The 20,525-nt window shown below is 35.5% G+C and overlaps 1 protein-coding gene across 4 annotated transcripts in view; it reads left to right on the top strand.

Annotated features, from left to right (window-relative positions):
- Positions 1-20,525, top strand: part of LOC145684168 (phospholipid scramblase 2-like) — a 48,048-nt gene that overhangs the window by 5,233 nt on the left and 22,290 nt on the right. Inside the window, exons 1-3 of one of the 4 annotated variants that reach the window (XM_081756153.1) lie at positions 2,977-3,138; positions 13,398-13,493; positions 17,938-17,979. In XM_081756153.1, the coding sequence (XP_081612279.1) occupies positions 13,412-13,493; positions 17,938-17,979 (124 nt within the window). In that variant the 5' untranslated portion in view covers positions 2,977-3,138; positions 13,398-13,411. Of the gene's footprint in view, positions 1-2,976; positions 3,139-13,397; positions 13,494-17,937; positions 17,980-20,525 lie in introns of those variants that run through there. The other 3 variants (XM_081756155.1, XM_081756156.1, XM_081756157.1) reach the window with 3 other exon arrangements.

The raw sequence follows: 20,525 nt of genomic DNA on the forward strand, positions 1-20,525 counted from the left end.
TTAGGTCTTGTGCCGTTTAGATCTTTTTCCACCAAATGACTTTTAGGTCTTGTGCCATTTAAATCTTCTGCAGCCAAATGATTTTTGGGTCTTGTGCCGTTTAGATCTTCTGCCGCCAAATGATTTTTAGGTCTTGTGCCATTTAGAACTTCTGCCGCGTCCCCTAGATTTCTACTACTTCCAGTTTCAATAGAGAGTTAATGCAAGAGACAAAACCTATGATTGAAACATGAATCGATTAAAAAAAACTCTCGTTGATATCTATTACAGTTTTGTTCTATGTAAATCCACACTGCAACCGGAGGTACTAATAAATTTGAACTACTTCTGGTTTTAATAGAATGTTATGGGTGGAGATGGTATCCTCAATCGATCCAAAAAATGTTTGTCGTTATCTCGGTTTAGTTCTATGGCAATCAATGTTGAAACTAGAAAAGGTTGATTCCTACCCTTTCGGTTTCAATATAAATTTAATGGAGGAGGTGGAATCTATCTTTGTGCTCTAAGTTTTTTTCGAAAGAAACTGCTTCTTGATATTTTTAATTACTCTGATACTCTGATACTCTGATACCTGTCGAGAAACGATGAAAGGATGGATGGACATGGCTGTTTTATGACTTTCAATACTTACGCATAACATAGGATGGAAGTCTAGTAACTGTCAAATATAGCGAGAAACCGTTTCTTGACGTGGGTTCATCCAGGGCTGGATTAACCCATTTGGAAGCCCGGAGCTAGAAAAAAATGTGGCCCCTGCTAACTTTGCCTAATACAGTGTGGTCCGGAAGTGTGTGTATCCCTAATTGGTGTTTTCTGACGGTTTTAGGTTTTACCCACATTTGTTTGATAACATTGCTTGATATTGTCTTGGCAAGGACACTGTTGTGATACAGCAGGATGGAGCACCAGCGCACTTCGCGATTCACGTGCCCAATTACCTGAATCAGACGTTTCCTGGCCGCTGGATTGGAAGAGGTTGTGCATCTTCACCAGCTCCCTTCGCCTGGCCTCCAAGAAGTCGTGATCCGACGACACCAGACAATGCTCTCTGGGGTTTCATAACGCAACAAGTAAGAAACACTCGATATCACACAACGCAGGAATTACGAGCAGCTGTGGAACACGCCTTTATCCTCGTGACTCCGGAGTATCTCCGCAAAACATCTGCGAGAACTTGGCTCAGAATTCAGCTATGTTACGACATGGATGGTGATCATACCGATGTTTATGACTCTTAAGACTTTAAGGTAACTGTGTACAGACATTCTACCATAACTAACACTATACTGTTGAAACTAAAGGGGGGTATACCCCCCTACTTCCGGACGACCCTGTACATTTCTGTGAAAGTACAGTAGGAAAGTTAAGGAAATATGTTTCATATTTTTGATCATATTTTATTTGATAATGATGATTGTATCTTCATGATTCTTCTTAGCCAGTTGAGATTTTGATCAGAGTGGAGTCCCCGTTCCACCTGGAGGCCCGGGGCTATAGCTATAGCTGAACCCTTAATCTGGTCCTGGGTTCAGCTTCCGAAGAACAGCGTCTCTGACCCTATCTCTCTACTGGAACCGGAAACTGTACATAGGTTTATTACTTTTGGTTTCAGCATTGAATCCGCATACTTTAGAAGTCTACCGTAGTATTATAGTGTGTATAGTGAACTTACTTGCTATTTTTAAATATCTTTCCTGTGTAATTATTTATATCCCTGATTTAAAGGAAAAGAAATGCTGACTGGCAGACTGTTCACGTCTAGGCCAAACTACTGGAACCTTAAAATTTGCACAATGCATAGGACTTGTGATGAAAAGTACCACTAAGAAAGAACTTCGGAGGAGGGGATAATGCAACGTGGAAGGAGATAGGGGTCGTCATTATTGTATGATAGCAAAATGCCTGTATTTCGATTTTCTTTAAAATTTAAAGACATGAAATTTGCAATTTGGACTTCTCAGCGGGAATAATGTGCCAATACGAGGTGTTTGAGCTCCGTGTGATTTCAAGTACAGAAAAATGCTATACGAAACACGTAGAAGGAGGAATGCAAAATATTCCTCGCAGTTACACTTGGCGAATATTTGCTAATCTATTTTATACATCAACTAAAGCCCTATGATGCTCGCGCCAAGTAAGATTTGTGGTGGACAAACACCGTGTGTGGGGGTTTTCTCGGGGGATCTCCCATTTCCTCATACTTTCTTCATTCCACCATTTCATTCATTTCTCATCATTACCGTCTCCTTTATCCTAGCCAGTATAAGCGTGGGACATAAAGATTTCATTTCATTTTTTTCAAGACCTATGATACAACTGATACCCGTGATACAAGATCAGTTGAAAACAATCAGTAGTAGCACCGGTAAGTGGTGTTTCTTCAAGATATACTCCGGGGGAGAGCAAGCAAAGCCGCCATAGACAGAAAGTCAAATTAAATTGCAATTAGGCGTCACTTGTTTGGTAGATTTCGAATATAACGCCGTCTCGAACCTAATCTCAAGCGCCAAAGGTGTAAACATTAACTATACAGCCAAAAATGAGTTCAGTGTGTAACTCCTGTGCAGGATACGTTCTTTAATAAACACGGTTACGGTGGAGTCCCCTCAAATTACGATTTTCTTCTCTTCCCCTGAATGAAATTTTCTGAAACAAAGAATGTCATAGGCTTATAATAAAATTACCAAAGAGGAAAAGAGGACTACAGATAAGCTATTTCAGAAGGGAAGATACTGAACCTGTGTAAAATTGCATGTTGATAATTTATTTATAGTAAAATTCTAAGGGGCCAATTGTCCCGTCTACAAAATCGTATGCCGCCCCTGGAAACAAGGAAATAACTGTAACGGTAAACATCTTGTTCCATTGACTCCCTTTCCCTCCCCCCCCCTCTCTCTCTCTCTCTGTTGTCGGAGACCTGTATATTGCCGGAACACCCATCCATTTTAAACACAAGACTGATAAGATAGTGTATCGGCTCAGCTGTATTAGCAGGCGCAACAAGTACACTTCATCAATACTAGTATTCACTTCACTGTACGTCAAGAATGCCGAGCATAGTGTGAGTGTCACAGGGAATGGGACAAATCTTACATTTGGTCTAATAGGAACACCTACATCACAAAACTAGAGCTTCAGGTAAATATTATTAATATTAATATTATTTTAAATATAACCTAAAGAACAATAATATCGGTATCTTCTTTATTAAAGTGAAATATATAGGTTGTTTAATCTCTTAAATGTAACCACAAGTGCCAGATAATATGTTATCTTAATGAAAAGTGGCGATTAATTGCGTACACTTAAATAAGAATTCTTTAGTCGCCATTTTGATGTTCTCTATTTAAATAAAATATATTTTTTCGAAAGTAAAAGCCACCGGTATGTGAAGGGAGCTCAGTGACTATAGCAAAAATATTATAGTAACACTACGTGTCCTGCCTTTTTTCTTGAAAATTTTGTTGGAGGGGGGGTAGTCAAAATGTGAGGGGCAGCACTGTTATAACATTTCATAAAGGACGGACCTTACTCAAGAGTAATATGTGCATCGCAATTTAATATAGGCCTACCTAACTAAACTGCAGGAGGGTAGAGGGCGATTGAACATTTCGAGGGGGCTTAGCCCCCGGAAGTGTGCCTAAAAGAAACACTAGGCGTGTTAATCTTGTAAAAAAAAATTCTATTACGAGAACTACCTAGGAATATTGGCGTAATTAGTTTTAAAATGTGGTAAGTATAAATCTAAATGCAGAACAAAACCCTAAAGTTACATTTAAAAGGCAAACGAAACCCTAATAATATCATAACTGAAAGTTATTTCTTGTTAGGACTTGTATTAGGGATACTTATCCACTGGGAACCTAGTGAATTTTGAAGGCTGATGTAGTAAGATATTGTGGTAACCTGTTGACAACAGTAGGTTGACTAGCCACACTTTAACTTAATCAAGTAGCAAATAGCGCATACTCACGATTTGTCATTTTGACAAATTAGTTTTAGTAAGAATGGGCCATATGCAGAGACATTCTGACGTGTGATTAGTACCATACTAAAGCGTTCGACTTACATTTGCTTCCTGCAGAAGTCGAGCGTTTAGCATGAGGCTAATCATTTGTCAAAACGACTCTGCATAAGGCGGAATATATCTAAACATAGACAATCTTTCAACTCAATTAAAAATAAAAGAATTTCTTTGTGTTTGGAATAAAGCAATGTAAACTTGGGTGAAGTAAGAAAGGAAACAAAGTGTTGTTGTTAAAAAAAAAAAAAAAAAAAAAAAAACGGTTTCCCTTCCCCTATGAATAAAGCTTAACATATTAGTGGGCTATCAATATAATCTCTTTGAATTTAAAAATGTTTAAACTATGTTATATTTACAGTTTAGAAAAATAAAAACAGTTTTCTGTATCAAAGTTTGATTACTGATATATCTAAGAAAAGCAAATGATGAATAATTATTAAATATGAGATGAGATATAATCAATATAATGTATTAAATATTTCGTCTAGTTCTATATCTTTTGTTTCGGGAGACCCGGGTTCGATTTCTGGTGGAACTCATGTGGTTCGTATCCCACGTTAAGCTGTACGGCCACGTCTCATATAGCGTCGCTGCTGAAAGGAATGGGAAAAACTAATCCAACTAGCCAGTTATCTATTTGGCACAATTATGTGTCCTTGTGTAAGGTTTTGTCGTCGTTTGATATGAGTTTAGCGTTCGTTTCAGCAGCTAGACTATATTCTACCTAGCCTACAGGCCAACATGGAAGCACAGTGGCTCAGTTACCTCTGGTGCGAGGGAACCTTAGTTCGATCTCCGGCCAAGGAAGTTTGGGGTGGACGACATCATGTTTGTGGGTTTTCTGGAGGCAATCTCATTTTCTCTCACTTTCCAATTCCACCAATTCTTCCATCATTATGTACTTGTCTTAATCATAATCTTCCTTAGCATGAAAGGGCATAGTCATGGGACGTTAAACTGAAATATTTCATTTCATATTACAGCTTAACATGGGATCCGAACCACATGAGCTCCCGCCAGGAATCAAAGCCGGGTCTCATACGTAGGGATGCGTACGAGACAAGATTTATGGCTGTCTCGTCTCGAAAATGTGATGTAAAAGTGATGTCTCGACTCGAAAAATGTATATTTTTCTATTGAAAGAGCCGTGTCTAGACTCGAATTTTGTCAGGAAAATCCTGTCTCGACTCGTCTCGTGCGATTCCTACTCATACGTCAAAGGTGCGTGCGCTGACCGCTTAGCCACGAAGGAGCTCATCATCTTTGCATAGAGTGTGATTAGAGAGCTTAATGGTGGCTGTCATAAAAAAAAAAACATTGCAGTCTCCTATAATAAGTCCTCTCAATAAGTTTTTATTGATCAGAAAGGAATAATCAATGAAAATTGACGCGATCACTTGTCAGATTTGGTTCATTTTTTTCTTTTTTTTTAAATGAACTAACATTAATTGATCTACAAAGCTAGAAACTGAAGTCCAATTACCAAACTGTTTTAAAGTAATATATATATATATATATATATATATATATATATATATATATATATATATATATATATATATATATATATATATATATATATATATATATATATTAGAGCCCCTTCCTGGCTAAGCGGTTAGCGTACGCGCCTTTGGCGTGAAAGACCCGGGTTCGATTCCCGTCGGGAGCTTATGTGGTTCGGATTCCAAGTTAATCAGTAGGTCCCGTCTCATATAGTCTCACTGCTGAAGGGGACGTTAAACTCAAAATCAACTCAACTCAAAGAAAAATGTTATGTGCGACTGCAGGGCTGTGAAAAACAAATTCATTACAATTTGAAAGTGAACTGTAAAGGATAGTCAAAAAAATCTCGAACAATTACTTAAGTAGATGGTGTATGTATCTGTCCGTCCCCACCCAGAATGACTATGTCGGCCTCCATTTAGTAGCATACGTGCCAGATCTTTCAACCACCCTGTATATTAAGCAACTTGTTAAATCTAAACTAAAGAAACAAAACTCCTTTACCCGTTATCTATCGAAGAAAGCTTATTGTGTCTTATCTGAACTTAGGACTGCTTCTCAATATCATAATCCTAACTATATATACATTTTATTATAAAATGCTTTGTATCGGTGTATGATGGTGAAATTGGATGTATGAGTGGAGCGTGTAACAGGTTATAAGAAATTCCTTGAGCAGCTTTTGTTCAGTCCAATAGTTTTGGAAGATAATAATAATAATAATAATAATAATAATAATAATAATAATAATAATAATAATAATAATAATACAGTAGAGCGTCGATTATCCGAAGTAATTGGGGGACATGGGTGTTCGGAAAACTGGTTTGTTCGGATAATCGAACTGTACTGTACTGTACTGTACTTCTACAGCCAGTGCCAAACCGACATAAGTGTGATGATTGTTGAAACACAGCGACTGGCGGCTTGGCCGGTCAGCAGCGCCTTATGAAGGCCCCATTAGAAGCAATGTTCCGCCAGCGGTGGCTCAGTGCGGCGACTACTGTGGGAAACTTGGTTTGGGAGTGAGGGGGATGATGGACGGTAGGGTGGGAGAGTAACAGGTGCGAGCGAGTACACAGTTCGGTTAAGCGGTCGTTCGGTTGACCGACGTTCGGATAATCGATGCTCTACTGTAATAATAATAATAATAATAATAATAATAATAATAATAATAATAATAATAATAATAATAATAATAATAATAATAATAATAATAATAATAATAATAATTATTATTATTATTATTATTATTATTATTATTATTACTAACATATATTACCCACTTCGCCGAGTTGAAATGGAAATTTAAATGCACAACTCCGTATCTCAAGTGTTTAGTACCAGTGAAATATGCTGATTTCGTTTTTAATGGCATCGATTTAAACGGCATCGGAAAGGTCATTGATCATCTCGGCGACCTCGAAAACTATGGATTCGACACTAATATTGGTTATTTTCTATCATTTTTCGATCAGATGACATCTCTCCCTCTCCCAAAATGCGGAGCTGTATTTAATTTTAAACGGGGTTGGAAGTGTCACTTTTCATCTTAGCGTCTCTTAAAACTACGGATCAGACACTAATTTCGGCCATTTATATACGTATATATATATATATATATATATATATATATATATATATATATATATATATATATATATATATATATATATATACCTCCTCCTCTTCCATGTTCCACTGCACGGCATCGGATGTGTCACCGGTCATCCCAGCGACCCCGGAAACTATGAATTCGACACTAATATGGGTTATTTCTGATCAGTTTTATGTACCGTATTTCCCTTTCTCCCTCCCCCAAAATGCGGGGATGAATTTGGTTTTAACAGCATCAGAAGTGTCACTGTTCATCTCATCAACCCCAAGAACTATAGATTCAACACTAATATCGTAATATCGGTCATTTTCGACCATATATATATGTATGTTTCCCCTCCCCCATGTTGCGTCCCATGGCATCAGAAATGTCACCGTTCATCTCAGCGACCCCCCAAAAATGTGGATTCAGCACTAATATCGGTCATTTTCGATCATTTTTAAATTTTTCTCCCCTACCCCTCCCCTCCGTTGCATCGTTAAAGTGAATAGCCTAAAGTAATCCCTGCCTCTAAACTCATGCATGTTGAAAATTTGATTGAGATTGGTCGGGTGGTTTAAGAGTGATGAAGTCACAAATGCAGTCATTTTTATTTTTATTTTTTTAACATATACCTCTCCCCTCCCCTTCCCCTACGTTGGCTCGACAATGTAAAACGATAAAAAGCATCCAAGGATCAACCCTCATATATGTTGAAAATTTGATCGAGATTGGTTGGATGGGTCAAAAGTTATTAGGTTTATAATTTTTTTATTTATAGATCCCCCTCCCCTCCCTCCTCCTAGAATCTACCGTTAAAGTGAAATTACAAAAATGTTTTCAGATCCGGACCTCATGTATCTTCAAAATTTGATTGAGATCGGTTGGATAGTTCAAGAGTTATTAACTTACAAAAATAATCACTTTCAGTTTTATATAAATTGCTTTTTATATATCTCTCCCTCCTTCTCCTCCCCTACGTTGCTCCGTCAAATTTAAATCATAAAAACGATCCCAGGCCTGAACCTCATCTATGTTGAAAATTTGATCAAGATCGGTCGAGTTGTTCAGGAGTTATTAAGTTTTATTTATTTTTATACCCCCCTCCCCCTTCCCCGTCCCTCTGTTCTACCATCAAAGTGAATAGCCTAAAACCAGCTCAGCCTCGAACCTCATCCATGTTACAAATTTGATCGAGATTGGTCGGACGGTTCAGGAGATTTAGAGTCACAAACATAGTGATTTTCAATTTTACATATATATAGATTGACGATATAGTTCTGAAAGCAGTATCTTTTCAGTAAGTGTTGCAAGGAAGATTACAGTAAATAAAAATAATAAATATTTCTTATGAACAGATTTCTTTTTTAAAAAATAACGAATAAAGTAATAATAATAATAGCATAAAAAGTTTTAAAAATATTTTCAAGAGAATTACTTTTAGATACATATTGTAGTGGAAGGGCGGGCAAAGTGGCACACAAGTTATAAATGGCGTAATATTGTCGGAATAAAACACAACAGAATGTTTTATACACGTACGGAAAGCTTGAACCTTCTGCCACACAACTAAACAGAAATAAAACAATTAAACATGTTGATGATAGAAGATATTTAATGTCGATATGCGAAAGTTCAAAAATTGTTGTTTGTTGAGATAATGTTTCGAATTTAGTTCAGACGTTAGTTCCGCAACTATTACCTTCGGAGAACAAATTATGAAGTTACAGATTTGAAATGCTCTGTGTTTACAATACATTTGTAAGAATGTAAAAATTTAAAAAAATGGAAGCAGCTTTTGCTTATATGTCTATTCAAACAGTTTCACTTTTCCCGCCGTCTGTTATTTCTCTTTGCCCGTGTCAGCACGATTCACATTTTATACCTCTTCAAATCAAGGTTTCCATCAATTCACAAAACTATTTCATTTAGTATTTCTACTATGAATAATGCTGTACTCACCTGATTGCAAAATAGGTATTTCTGTTGAATATTCAGGAACTACAACTCTTTTCTTCCTGGCCTCCTGAAAACTTGCCTTTTCACGCCACACTCGTTTTTCCTCTATTACTCATGCGCAACGGAGCACGTGGAATTTTCCATTATATCATATCGTCATGACACTTGCTTCTCTTCAATGCTACCACCTGTGTTTTGATATATAGCGTTATGTTTCGAAAATGACAAATTCCACTTTGCCTGCACGTTTCACTTTGCCCACCCTTCCCCTATTTATACATGACTAAAACAGAAAAGCATGGGAACCATTCTTGTTTACAGTAACTTGATAAATTCTTCAAATTTCACATAATGTTATAACATAATGCTCCTTTTTTATGATTGGTATGTTAGATTACGTACAAATTGTTTTATTTTGCTTGTTAGTTTTTAGTAAGAAAGCATATATTTTTTTTTTAAAAAAAAAAAAGACTTTTCTGTTTCATTTGTTTCAAATGAGTTATGAAAAATCACGAAAATCTTAAAAATTTTGTTCGAAGTTGTGAATGTTAATCCCCTGTGCACTAGATAATCTCATTTGACTCAAGAATAAAGCTGGTTGCATAGGAGAAAGCAAATATATCGATCTTTAAAAAATAATTAAAAGAATTAATAATCAAACTTAGAAAATATGTAGAAATATATAAATGTAAAAATGGAATTGTCGCCTGACTTATGACGCTGTGCAATGACGTCGGGAAATGAGTTAAATTAAGTTGTAAGATTTGAATATACAGTTGAACCTTTGTATAAGTTAAAGACAAGGCTGGGTGAATCGAACTTAGAAGATCTAGGTGTGCATAGCTGTGGAATACAGCCTCTGTTGTCGAACCGAATCTTGGACAAGCCTAGACCATGAGCTCTCCATACCAAATATCTTTATTCCCTAGACCATGAGCTATCAAATTTGATTCAAATCCAGCCAGTAATTACCAAGAAATGAAGTAACACACACATAGGCTATACAGGGTATTTCAAAACAACACCGACGTCGTTTGGAACGTGATTCCTGACACCGAGATAAGACAAAAATATAGACCAATCTAGGTGCACAAATGCTTCCTTTCCTAATTATAGATTGCTGAAGACGAGAAAAAAATGAACTTTAAAGGTCCATAGCTCCTAAACTATGGGACCTACCGTAGTCTTATCAAGATTTCACTTAGGAACTAGTATGTGCCCTATCCAAATATCCAAATTTCAGAATCCTGCAGTACTTCCGCAACAATTTTTATAGAGGTAGTTGGTGAGTAGGGGTCTATTTCAAATTACATGCTCGTAGCCAAACTCTGTCTATAAAAGTTGTTGCGTGAGTATCTTAGCATTCTGAAACATGCATTTTTGGATAGCGCACATATTAATTCCTAAGTGAAGTCTTGACCCGACTACGGTAGGTCCCACAGTTTTGGAGCTATGGACTTTTAAAGTTAATTTTTTCTTGTCTGCATCAGTCTATGACTCCGAAAAAAAGCATTTGTGCACCTAGATTGGTCTATACTTTTTGTCTTATCTTGGTGTCAGGAATCACCTCCCCAAACGTCGTCGGTTTTGTTTTGAAACACCCTGTATATACCTGAAGGTATAGCCTCCTATGTGCTTAAGCCAGGAGCTAAGAAGCGTGTAACAATAATTCTCCATATAAATCAATAGACTAAAAGGTAAAGAATGAATTCATACTCAACACCGTTAAATAGTAGTACTAGTTTCCTTAAGACCTTTACCTTCTATCAATAATTCTCCAGACATGTCTCTCCCTTTACGCCTATTCGTATCCCCCACAAAATATCACTTATAAACTTACTCAATGGTTTTGATCACCAATATTGTCTCTTTCTGTACGGTCTTTTTTAAAATGGGCTTTTATTCCCAAGTTGGTATTCCGCCTCGTTTTCGACCAAAAGCAGAGTAAAAGCTACGAAAATTTACAAGTCATCAATTTTCACTGTAAGTTTACTAATTTTCTGTTTCGTTCTGTTTTCTTGCGGGATAGTGGTATGGACAGGATTAAGGTTTTCACTTTGTCAACATTCTTTTGAAGTTACTTGCTTACCTCACTTTCAGTAATTTGTTGTTAGATTTAATAATACATGACTTTCACGCAGTTTAAAAAGGTTTTCCTCATTATCACTGTATTGTTTTACAAACTGTATTATTTTTAACTCACATTCAGGGCGTCTCTGTATACCTGAAACCATGTTCAGGAAAGATATGGGCAAAACCAGTTTTTATAAAAACCGGAAACCGGTTTCTAGAAAAACCGAAATCCGAAAAACCGACATTTCGGTTTTCTCAAAAACCGGTTCGGTTTTTCACCGAAACCGGTTTCAGTTTCTCCAAAATCCGGTTCGGTTTTTTCCACCGAAGCCGGTTTAGGTTTTCTTCAAAACCGGTTCGGTTTTCATCGAAACTGGTTTCGGTGAAAACTTTTGGAAAACACGTAAAACTATTTCGGTGGAAACGGAATCAATTTCCGGAGAACAACGAAATATTATTCTGGTCAGAAATAGAGCGAATTTTGAAAAAAAAACCGGAACCGGTTTTGAAGAAAACCGAAACCAGATCCGGTGAAAAAACAGAACCGGTTTTGAAGAAAACCAATAACCGGTTTCGGTGAAAAACCGAACCGGTTTTGGAGAAAACCGAAACTAGTTTCGGTGAAACAAACGGTTTTTTGAAAATTTCTAAAACTCGGTTTCGGTTTTCCTAAAAAACGAAAATCCGGTTTTTGTGCCCACCACTAGTTCAAATACATATGCTCGTTCCTTCCCCAAATCCAGGCAGTTCTAGGTTCATAATTGCTTATATACAATAAGTAAATAAATAAAATACATAAAAAATAAAGGAAATAAATAAATAAACACACCTTTCACTCTGCTTATAATACATATTATGAAGCTCACAAACGAGCAAATTGTCCATTTCTACCAGGTAAATTTTCGAAATTTTGCTAGAAACGGACAACCAACTTTGGAATTAAACCCTTAAAATGTGTCTTTTGTGCATAAATAATTTACTACAGATGTTTAGCAACTAAAATTTTTACATTTCAACTATCTTTTTCTTTCTACCCCATAAAATTTTAATAATGTACTTCGTCAGAAAAGCCCCTATGAATACCCCTGATTTAAAATTTCATGTTTTTTTGATGGAACGGACATGAACTCGTCATCCGGACATCCGAATCAAACCTAGTCCATTCGAGAAACATAACAAAGATATGTTCATGCAAAAAAAAAAAAAAAAAAAAAAAAAAGTGCCATGGACAACGGAGTAAGTCCCTGGGGTCCATTAACTCTGTTAGTATAAAGAAAATCGTAGACTCGCAGTGAAAAAGCTATTGCATCAACACCGTTCATTGGAAAATCATGGTTTATAGTTCATTCTTTTCAGAATGAAAGAAGCTTTACAGAGGTGCTATGTATTGAGGCTCATAACGTACATGAATAGGGAAAATTGTGAGAATGTCGGAAAGATTCCCTCCAAATATGCTTTCCATCAATTTTGACCTCCTCTGGAGTAGCTCCGGGTAAAAGCACACAATCCAAATGTATCTCGAAAAATACTATAGGAGATAAGAAATGAATGTAACAAGTTTTGTATTGATCGACAGAATAGATATGAGGGAAAAGCCAGTATACCAATACACGATTTCACCTCATACGTTTTCTGTCTATCAATTCAAAACTTGGTACACTCATTTCTTATCCCCTATAGTATTTTTCGAGATACATTTGGATTGTGTGCTTTTACCTGGGGCCACTCCAGAGGGGTCCAAAGTTGATGGGAGGAATTTCTGGAGGAAATTTTCCGGACATTCTTCCAATTTTACTTGTTCAAGTACGTTATGGGGCGCCAATACGTAGCACCTGTGGAAAGTCAGTTTCATGTTGAAGAGAATGAACTATAAACCATGACTTTCCAATGAACGGTGTTGCTGTAATAGCTATTTCACTGTGAGTCTACAATTTTCTTTATACTAATAGGGTTAATGGACCCCAGGGACTTACTCAGTTGTCCATGGCACCTATTTTTTTTTCGTGAATATATCTTTGTTATGTTTCTCGAATGGACTAGGTTTCATTCGGATGTCCGGATGACACGTTCATGTCCATTCCTTGTGAGATTTTTGGTATATGTTACATTTAATACTAGTTCTATGCAGTGGAATTAAATTTAATCCAAATGTTAAAATTCTGTTACAAAAGAAAATGCGCATTATGTTTTAAGAATAAAGATTTAACATTTAACTCGTTTTTCTCTTTTTCTTTTAAGAAACGGCTAAAAAAATGAGTGATCCAGAGTCTCCGAATGACCTGAGAAGCCATGCTATTCGTCTCCAAGATCCTGCTGACATCATAAGAAATATGGGTTAGTAGCACAGATTATATTTAAACTTTATTTACATTTAGTATCTTCATCAGTCATTATAATATATTAAATCGGTTATTTCGAAGTTCAACATTGTGTAGTTTGGTCCACAAAACGTAGTGGTACAGAAAAAAGTAGAGTACATGAGAATTAAAGACCTGAGAGATTATATTGGTATCTGCTGCAATCATCTGTCTTGATATTCAAAATGTGTTTTAGTAACTCGGAAAAATTGTTTGGATCGTTGTTTTGGAAAATGAAAATGAAGTGAATTACTTCAGTTTTACGTCCCGCGGTTATACCGTGTAGGCTAAATGACGAGAAATCATGAAATGAAGGGAGGAAACGGGAGAACCCCGAGAAAATCCACTCACACGCTGTTTGTCCACCACAAAGCCTACATGGCGCGAGCTGGGATCGAACCAAGGCACGAATTCCACGCATCAGAGGTGAACGCTCTACCATTGTTTTTGTTTATATATGATATAAATGATGCTTAGGCCACTATTACAACTAGGCTTATAACTGAAAGTTAAATTTTATTGAATAATTATAGTTTCTAGTAAGCTTTATATCATAGTTTCTCAACGTGACACGAAACTTACTTGTTGAACAATTTGGACATTTTTATCTATTTCCTTTCTAAGAAAAAGAGATTTTACTTATTTATTTTAAATTATAAAGAAATTTCCGATATCTTAATAAACCGAAAGAAAAATTAATACCCGAATTTGGGAAGGTAAAGATACACGAGAGAGAAAGAACCTCATTTTATCGTGCTCTTAATTTTTCTTTAAACTATCTATCAGTATGCATAACCAAGATGTTACATTCACATCATTGACACTCGTAAGATATCGTACTGATCAGCCATTTTATTTAATTACAAATACACATGGTTATTTTGTAAATACCCTGTATTGAAAATAATAAAATCGCAATTCTCATTCCTTAATGCCTCAAAGCTTTCATTAATTATGTTTTATTTGTCTGATGTACCAGTGAAAAACGAGATTACAGCGAAGTGATACCAGATAACGTTTATGGAATATATATATATATATATATATATATATATATATATATATATATATATATATATATATATATATATATGATGTTATCGATAGCGAAAAGTGATACAATGACGTATGCACTGTATCTTATCTGGAGAAAAGATAAACAGCCTTTACTATGAAAGATAATATTATCATGTTTATCCTGCAATGTTGAAATTTTTAATAATAATAATAATAATAATAATAATAATAATAATAATAATAATAATAATAATAATAATAATAATAATAATAATAATAATAATAATAATAATAATAATAATTTGAATTTATTGATAGTAGTGGCCACAGCCTAAGCCACAAATAGTCACAAATATGCAAATAATATACAATGGAGGACTACATCAAAGTAAATACAAAATAAACAAATTAAAAAGAAATGGTGCATCAAAATATTTCAACCTGATGCAGAATTATATGTTGCACATGAACTTAATTCAAGCTCAGATTGCAAAGTGAAATTTCAACATTACTTCCATTCAAGTATCTATTAAATTGAAAACTGTGATGTAATGTATTATAACGTAAAATATAATGAACACTAATAAACTTAAACAAAATTTCATAATAATATAAATAAAAAAGAACATAATTATATAAAAATAAACGTACATCAGACGAAAGACAGTTGAAATTTCATAGACACCAGAGAGAAAAACGGCGAATGTATATATTTACCTGATAATACATTCTAAATATTGTTTTTTAAGTAGAGCAAAATTTACATTAAATAGATCGATTATCAGAGAGATTTTTTTGTTTATATTCTCTACACTAATAAATAGTGGAGTACCAATTAATTTGTTATTACATAAAATAGATTGATAGTCCCTGGGGTTATGCAAAGGAATTTTAATATATAGATATTCAATTAGGTTCATCCTAACCGTGAATAAGCCTGATTTGCCTCACGTTTCTTCTAACATCAAGAGAGCAAATCAAGTATAACGAGAATCTCCCCAATAATAATAATAATAATAATAATAATAATAATAATAATAATAATAATAATAATAATAATAATAATAATAATAATAATAATAATAATAATAATATTTGAATTTGAATTTATTGATAATAAAGACCACAGCCGAAGCGAAAATGGTCATAATGTACAATAATATACAATGAAGGATTACAAAAGAAATACAAATAAAACAAAATAAATAAATTAAAAATACATAAAATCATCTCGACGAAATACAAAATAAGAGATTAGCACATGAGTTTGATACAAGCTAAATTGTAGAGTAAAGTTACAACATAAGCTCGATTAAATAGCTATGATGTATTATTAAGAAATAAAATATAATGAACATAATAAAAATGAACAAATTACAAAGAAAATATATAATAGTACACATAAATAGATATAAACGATGTACATAAGACAAAGGCAATAATAATTCAATAGACAATATACCAAACCATGCTGAATTTATATATTTACTAAATAAAACATTTCAAATATTGTTTTTTAAGTAAAGAAAAATTCGGATCAAACAGATCAATTCTGAGAGATTTCTTTTATTTATATTGTCAACACTAATAAATAGTGGAGAACCAACCAATTGATTGTTACATAGTATAGATCGGTAAACCCTAGAATTATACGGGGAACTTTAATATATAAATATTCAATTAAATTCATTCTAGCATGTATTATATCATGAATAAATTTTATTTGCCTTAAATTTCTCCTAACTTCAAGAACTAGTAAACCAAGCTTAGCAAGAATCTCCCTATTAGTCATCTCGTGTAATTTAAATTTATATTTTAACCAAGCCAAGAAAGAAATCTGGACAGACTCAAGAACTTGAGTGATACTAGTAAGATTACGATTCCAAATTAAACTAGCAAATTCCAAATGGGATCGAACGTAAGCACAATATAAGATGTTATATGTTAAAATGTCCTTAAAATCTTTGGCAACCCATTTGATAAGTCCCAGATTCCTTCTAGCTTTAGATACCATGATAGAAACATGATGACCAAAAAATAACTTGTAATCCATCATAACACCTAGGTCTTTGTTGATTGAAACGGCTTGATTTGTATGCTGATTGATTGAGTATGAAAAATAGGATATATTCGTTTTCCTAGAGAACGATATCATTCTTATTTTGTTCATGTTCAAGGGAAGTAAATTTTGTATGGACCGTTGATAAACTGAGTTAATATCGGCTTGTAATTTAAGGTGATCCTGATTACTTACTATTTCAGAAAATATCTTCAGATCATCCGCGTACAGTAAAAAGGGCCACTTCCAATATTTACCAATGTCATTGACATATATTATAAACAATAGTGAACCCAAATTGGATCCTTGAGGAACATCCGAAGAAATCTTGTACACAGATGACTTGCAGTCCATATATCTAACTACAAATTTACGATCAAGCATGTAGAAAGCGAACCAAAGTATCAAAGATTTAGGGATTTCAAAAGAATGAAGTTTCTTAAGAAGAATATAATAATAATAATAATAATAATAATAATAATAATAATAATAATAATAATAATAATAATAATAATAATAATAATAATAATAATAATATAGGAGAATAACGCAAACTCGGCTCCCGATATTTCGACATTCCGTTTTTTTTCTAAATGATTTCTGATCATCAAGCAGATCATTATAATAGTAGTTCTCATTGAACTACTCGCTGGGTCAGCAAAAATTTTTGGATGACCCGGGGTCAATGACCTGCGGGTACCTAGGACTATTTCCTCTAAATTTTGGCATGGGTAAGTTGGCCCACCCCATAAATTTTGCGAAAGGTTCATAGGACTATCCTCCTTAAAGTTTGAAAAATTTCCAAAATTTAAAAATTTGATGTGGTCGTGTAGAACCGGAATATGTGTCTCTGTAAATTTGTGGGATTCATCTCGTTTCCTTTCATGGATAAAAAATTACCAAAAATATACATTTTGTAGGATTTTGACCTATTTTATCCTCTTTGATGGGGATTTACTACTTTACATGGTTATATGGGTTACTATAGGGACCCAGCCCATTTCACTAGATACGAATGCATTGATGCACCAAAAACAACATTTCCAATAATGACTTTGGATTATGAGCTATAACCACAATCCTAAGATCAAAAGTGTGAAATTGTTGATAGGTTACAATAATTACATGTCAGGTTTCAAACCCAAAATTTACATAATGAGTTTGTCTGATAGACTTATGTTCGCATTTTGGCAAACCAGAATATGGTAATCGTAATTGTCTGTCCCGCGCCAAATCATTACACAACGTAGACCTCAACAACAATATAATTCTTGCTATGAATTCTTTCTAGATCATTTACTTTTCAAATTAGATTTATTGATAAATAACCCCCATGCTTTTACAGGTGATGAGAACCAGTCAATACTTATGCATAGCAGACATCGAGGTAGGAATATCTTCAGTTATTTACGTTATGTTCTACAACTTATAACAACAAGATCTTTGCAACCTCATGTTTGCGTCTCGTGTGTGCTCTGTTTAATTTTGCAATTTCCTATTTTCCAATACGGATGCTACAGACCTGAAATTATTATTGCTTATTTTTATTTATTGTTGTCCCTATATGAAAAGCTGTTGTATTGTTCTGCTTTTATACTTGTCTTCTTTCTTCACTTCACTTCGTATTATAATTAGCGGGTTTTCGGTTTGTCGATGTTTCAGGTTTAATCACTTCGTTTCGACTGAATGTTAATGATTGATGAGCGTATTTATTTTGTGGAACCGCTATTGTCGCAGTGCCTCTGGGTCATGACGCGTTGCGTTCAATGTTGATCAAAGTCAAAGGTTATTGGCAGGTCAGTGAGTACCGGGATACATGGAAAACCCCTAACCTTTCATTTGACCTGGATCGGCCCATTTTGTAGCATCTCCTGTGCGGTTTCAGTGTTCCTATTGGTTAACAGTATGTATGAGGAGAATGCTTGATTTGTCACAAGAATTTCGGCGTGAGTTACCTGGGTAGTACTGAGAGTAGAGACATCCAGGACCTCGTGTAATTGTTTGATGTTAGTGTCCATCAAATGACCGGTGATCGTCCTAGGTACACGGTTCTGAAGCACCCGTAGTTGTCTGAGGTGAGATGAACAAGCTGTGTCATCTCGCAGCATGTTCATATACTAACATCTATCTGATACACATCTAGTATGTGTGTTTATTGTGTCATGTGTGAATTGTCTACAAACATAATTAAAAAGGAGTGCCTTTAATTTCTGAGTTGTTCCCGTAGCGGTGCCCGAGAAGTGAGCTGTTAAAATTAGGCAACGATGCCTAGATGCGTATTTGACATAGGGTCACGGCTGGAAGATAATGCTATGTAGTATTGTATAGTTGTTTTTCTTTGCCTCTTTCTCACGAAATCAATGAGTGTAATCTTGTAATTAACTTTAATTTTCAAGGGCTTCATCCACTCCTCTAGTAGGCAGAGGTAACGATTCAGGGAGATAGTTGCGGGGGAGGAGAATAGTGTGACTAGCTATTATTATCGCGTCATCTGTATACGTGGCGATGGTGGTACTATAAGTAGTTAGGAGATCTGAGGTGTTGACGAAATATAGAAAGGATAAGAAGCAAGATTCTTGCGCTATTTCCGTTAGGATTAGCCAAGAGTCGGTTAAGTTGTTATTGTGCGACATTCTAAATGTTATCTGTCACTGAGGAAAGAGTGGATGAGCTTTGTTAGGTACAGTGGGAAGTTCAACCAAGATCAGTTTGTTGACGCCTCCTGAGTGCAAAGGCCCTTGTCGAGTGACTTTTCAGTATGAGTGTCGAGTGTATAAAATCTCCTAGCATAGGTCGCCCGATGTTGAACTTTTTCCAACACTCTCACCAGCTGCTGAGTGGTATTTTATAGCCAACACTAATCTAGCCTGAAGCTGTACTGATGTGTTGACTGCGTTTCAAGACGTTTTACAGTCATCTCTGGAGAAGATGTCAGACAATCTTCCTCATGTGAGTGGGTACTGATGGATCGTTAGCTTGACGGATTAGATCCAGTCTTCTCTGGTTTCTGAATTATGATTGTACATGCCTCCTTGCAAGGCTATAAAAAGTGTTCTTGGATGAACATGAGATTGGCTATGCGACAGAGTGGGATAATGGCACTTCCAGGTATGTGCTTCAGCATGTTTGCAACGGAAGCGGTGTCGTTCTCTTGAAATATTTCCTGTAGGCGATTCCTTGTTGTTACTAAATGGTTGTATGGCAGTTGGTCCTGGGCTACCTTTGAAGCACTTGATGAGTCCCCAGAAGTCACGTGATGGCATTTTCAATATCTGCATCTTGTTGATTTAGTTTTGTATGTGTATTCACTGTAGTTGTTTCTTTACGCCGTTCATGTGTTCAACAATCTTTTGTATGGTGAAAGGCGGGTAGTTTACTCCTTTCTCCTAGCGCATTTAGTTTTTAGCGTTTAATTCGGAGCTGTCGTACGAAGGTCTTATTGATCAAATTGGAGTTCTGGTGTGGTGGTTTGGATTTCTGTAACGGCAGAGGCACTGTGAGTGATGCGAAGAATTGATCATGTATTTCCACTAAAAGTCGTGAATCGATAAAGGCTTTCGGGGCCTGTTGGTAGACATCCCTATGACTATGGGCAAGTCCTTTCTTAGAACATGGTATTTGAGTTCAAGTTGAAGATAACCGCAATATGGCCTGATTGCAAAGCTGACATGCGGTAAGGTCCATCTTCAATAGTGATGTTGACGAAGAGCACTATATCTAGGATGTAAAAACCTTACTTCCTGCACAAGAAATGTGTCGCTTTGGCTAGGCCTGATATGAGCTAATCCAGATTACATAGAGCTATTGGAGCACTCGACCATTTTGGTTGGCTCCATGGAGTTCCATGTGCTGCTTGGAATTGATGTCCTCTCCGATGAAGTTTCTGTTCTAGGCGGCGCAGGCTGGCTAGGCTAGTGGTTTCAACGACTTCAC

Source organism: Thermobia domestica, chromosome 4 (assembly GCF_964235325.1).
Source record: "Thermobia domestica chromosome 4, izTheDome1.hap1.1, whole genome shotgun sequence".
Lineage (NCBI taxonomy): Eukaryota > Metazoa > Arthropoda > Insecta > Zygentoma > Lepismatidae > Thermobia > Thermobia domestica.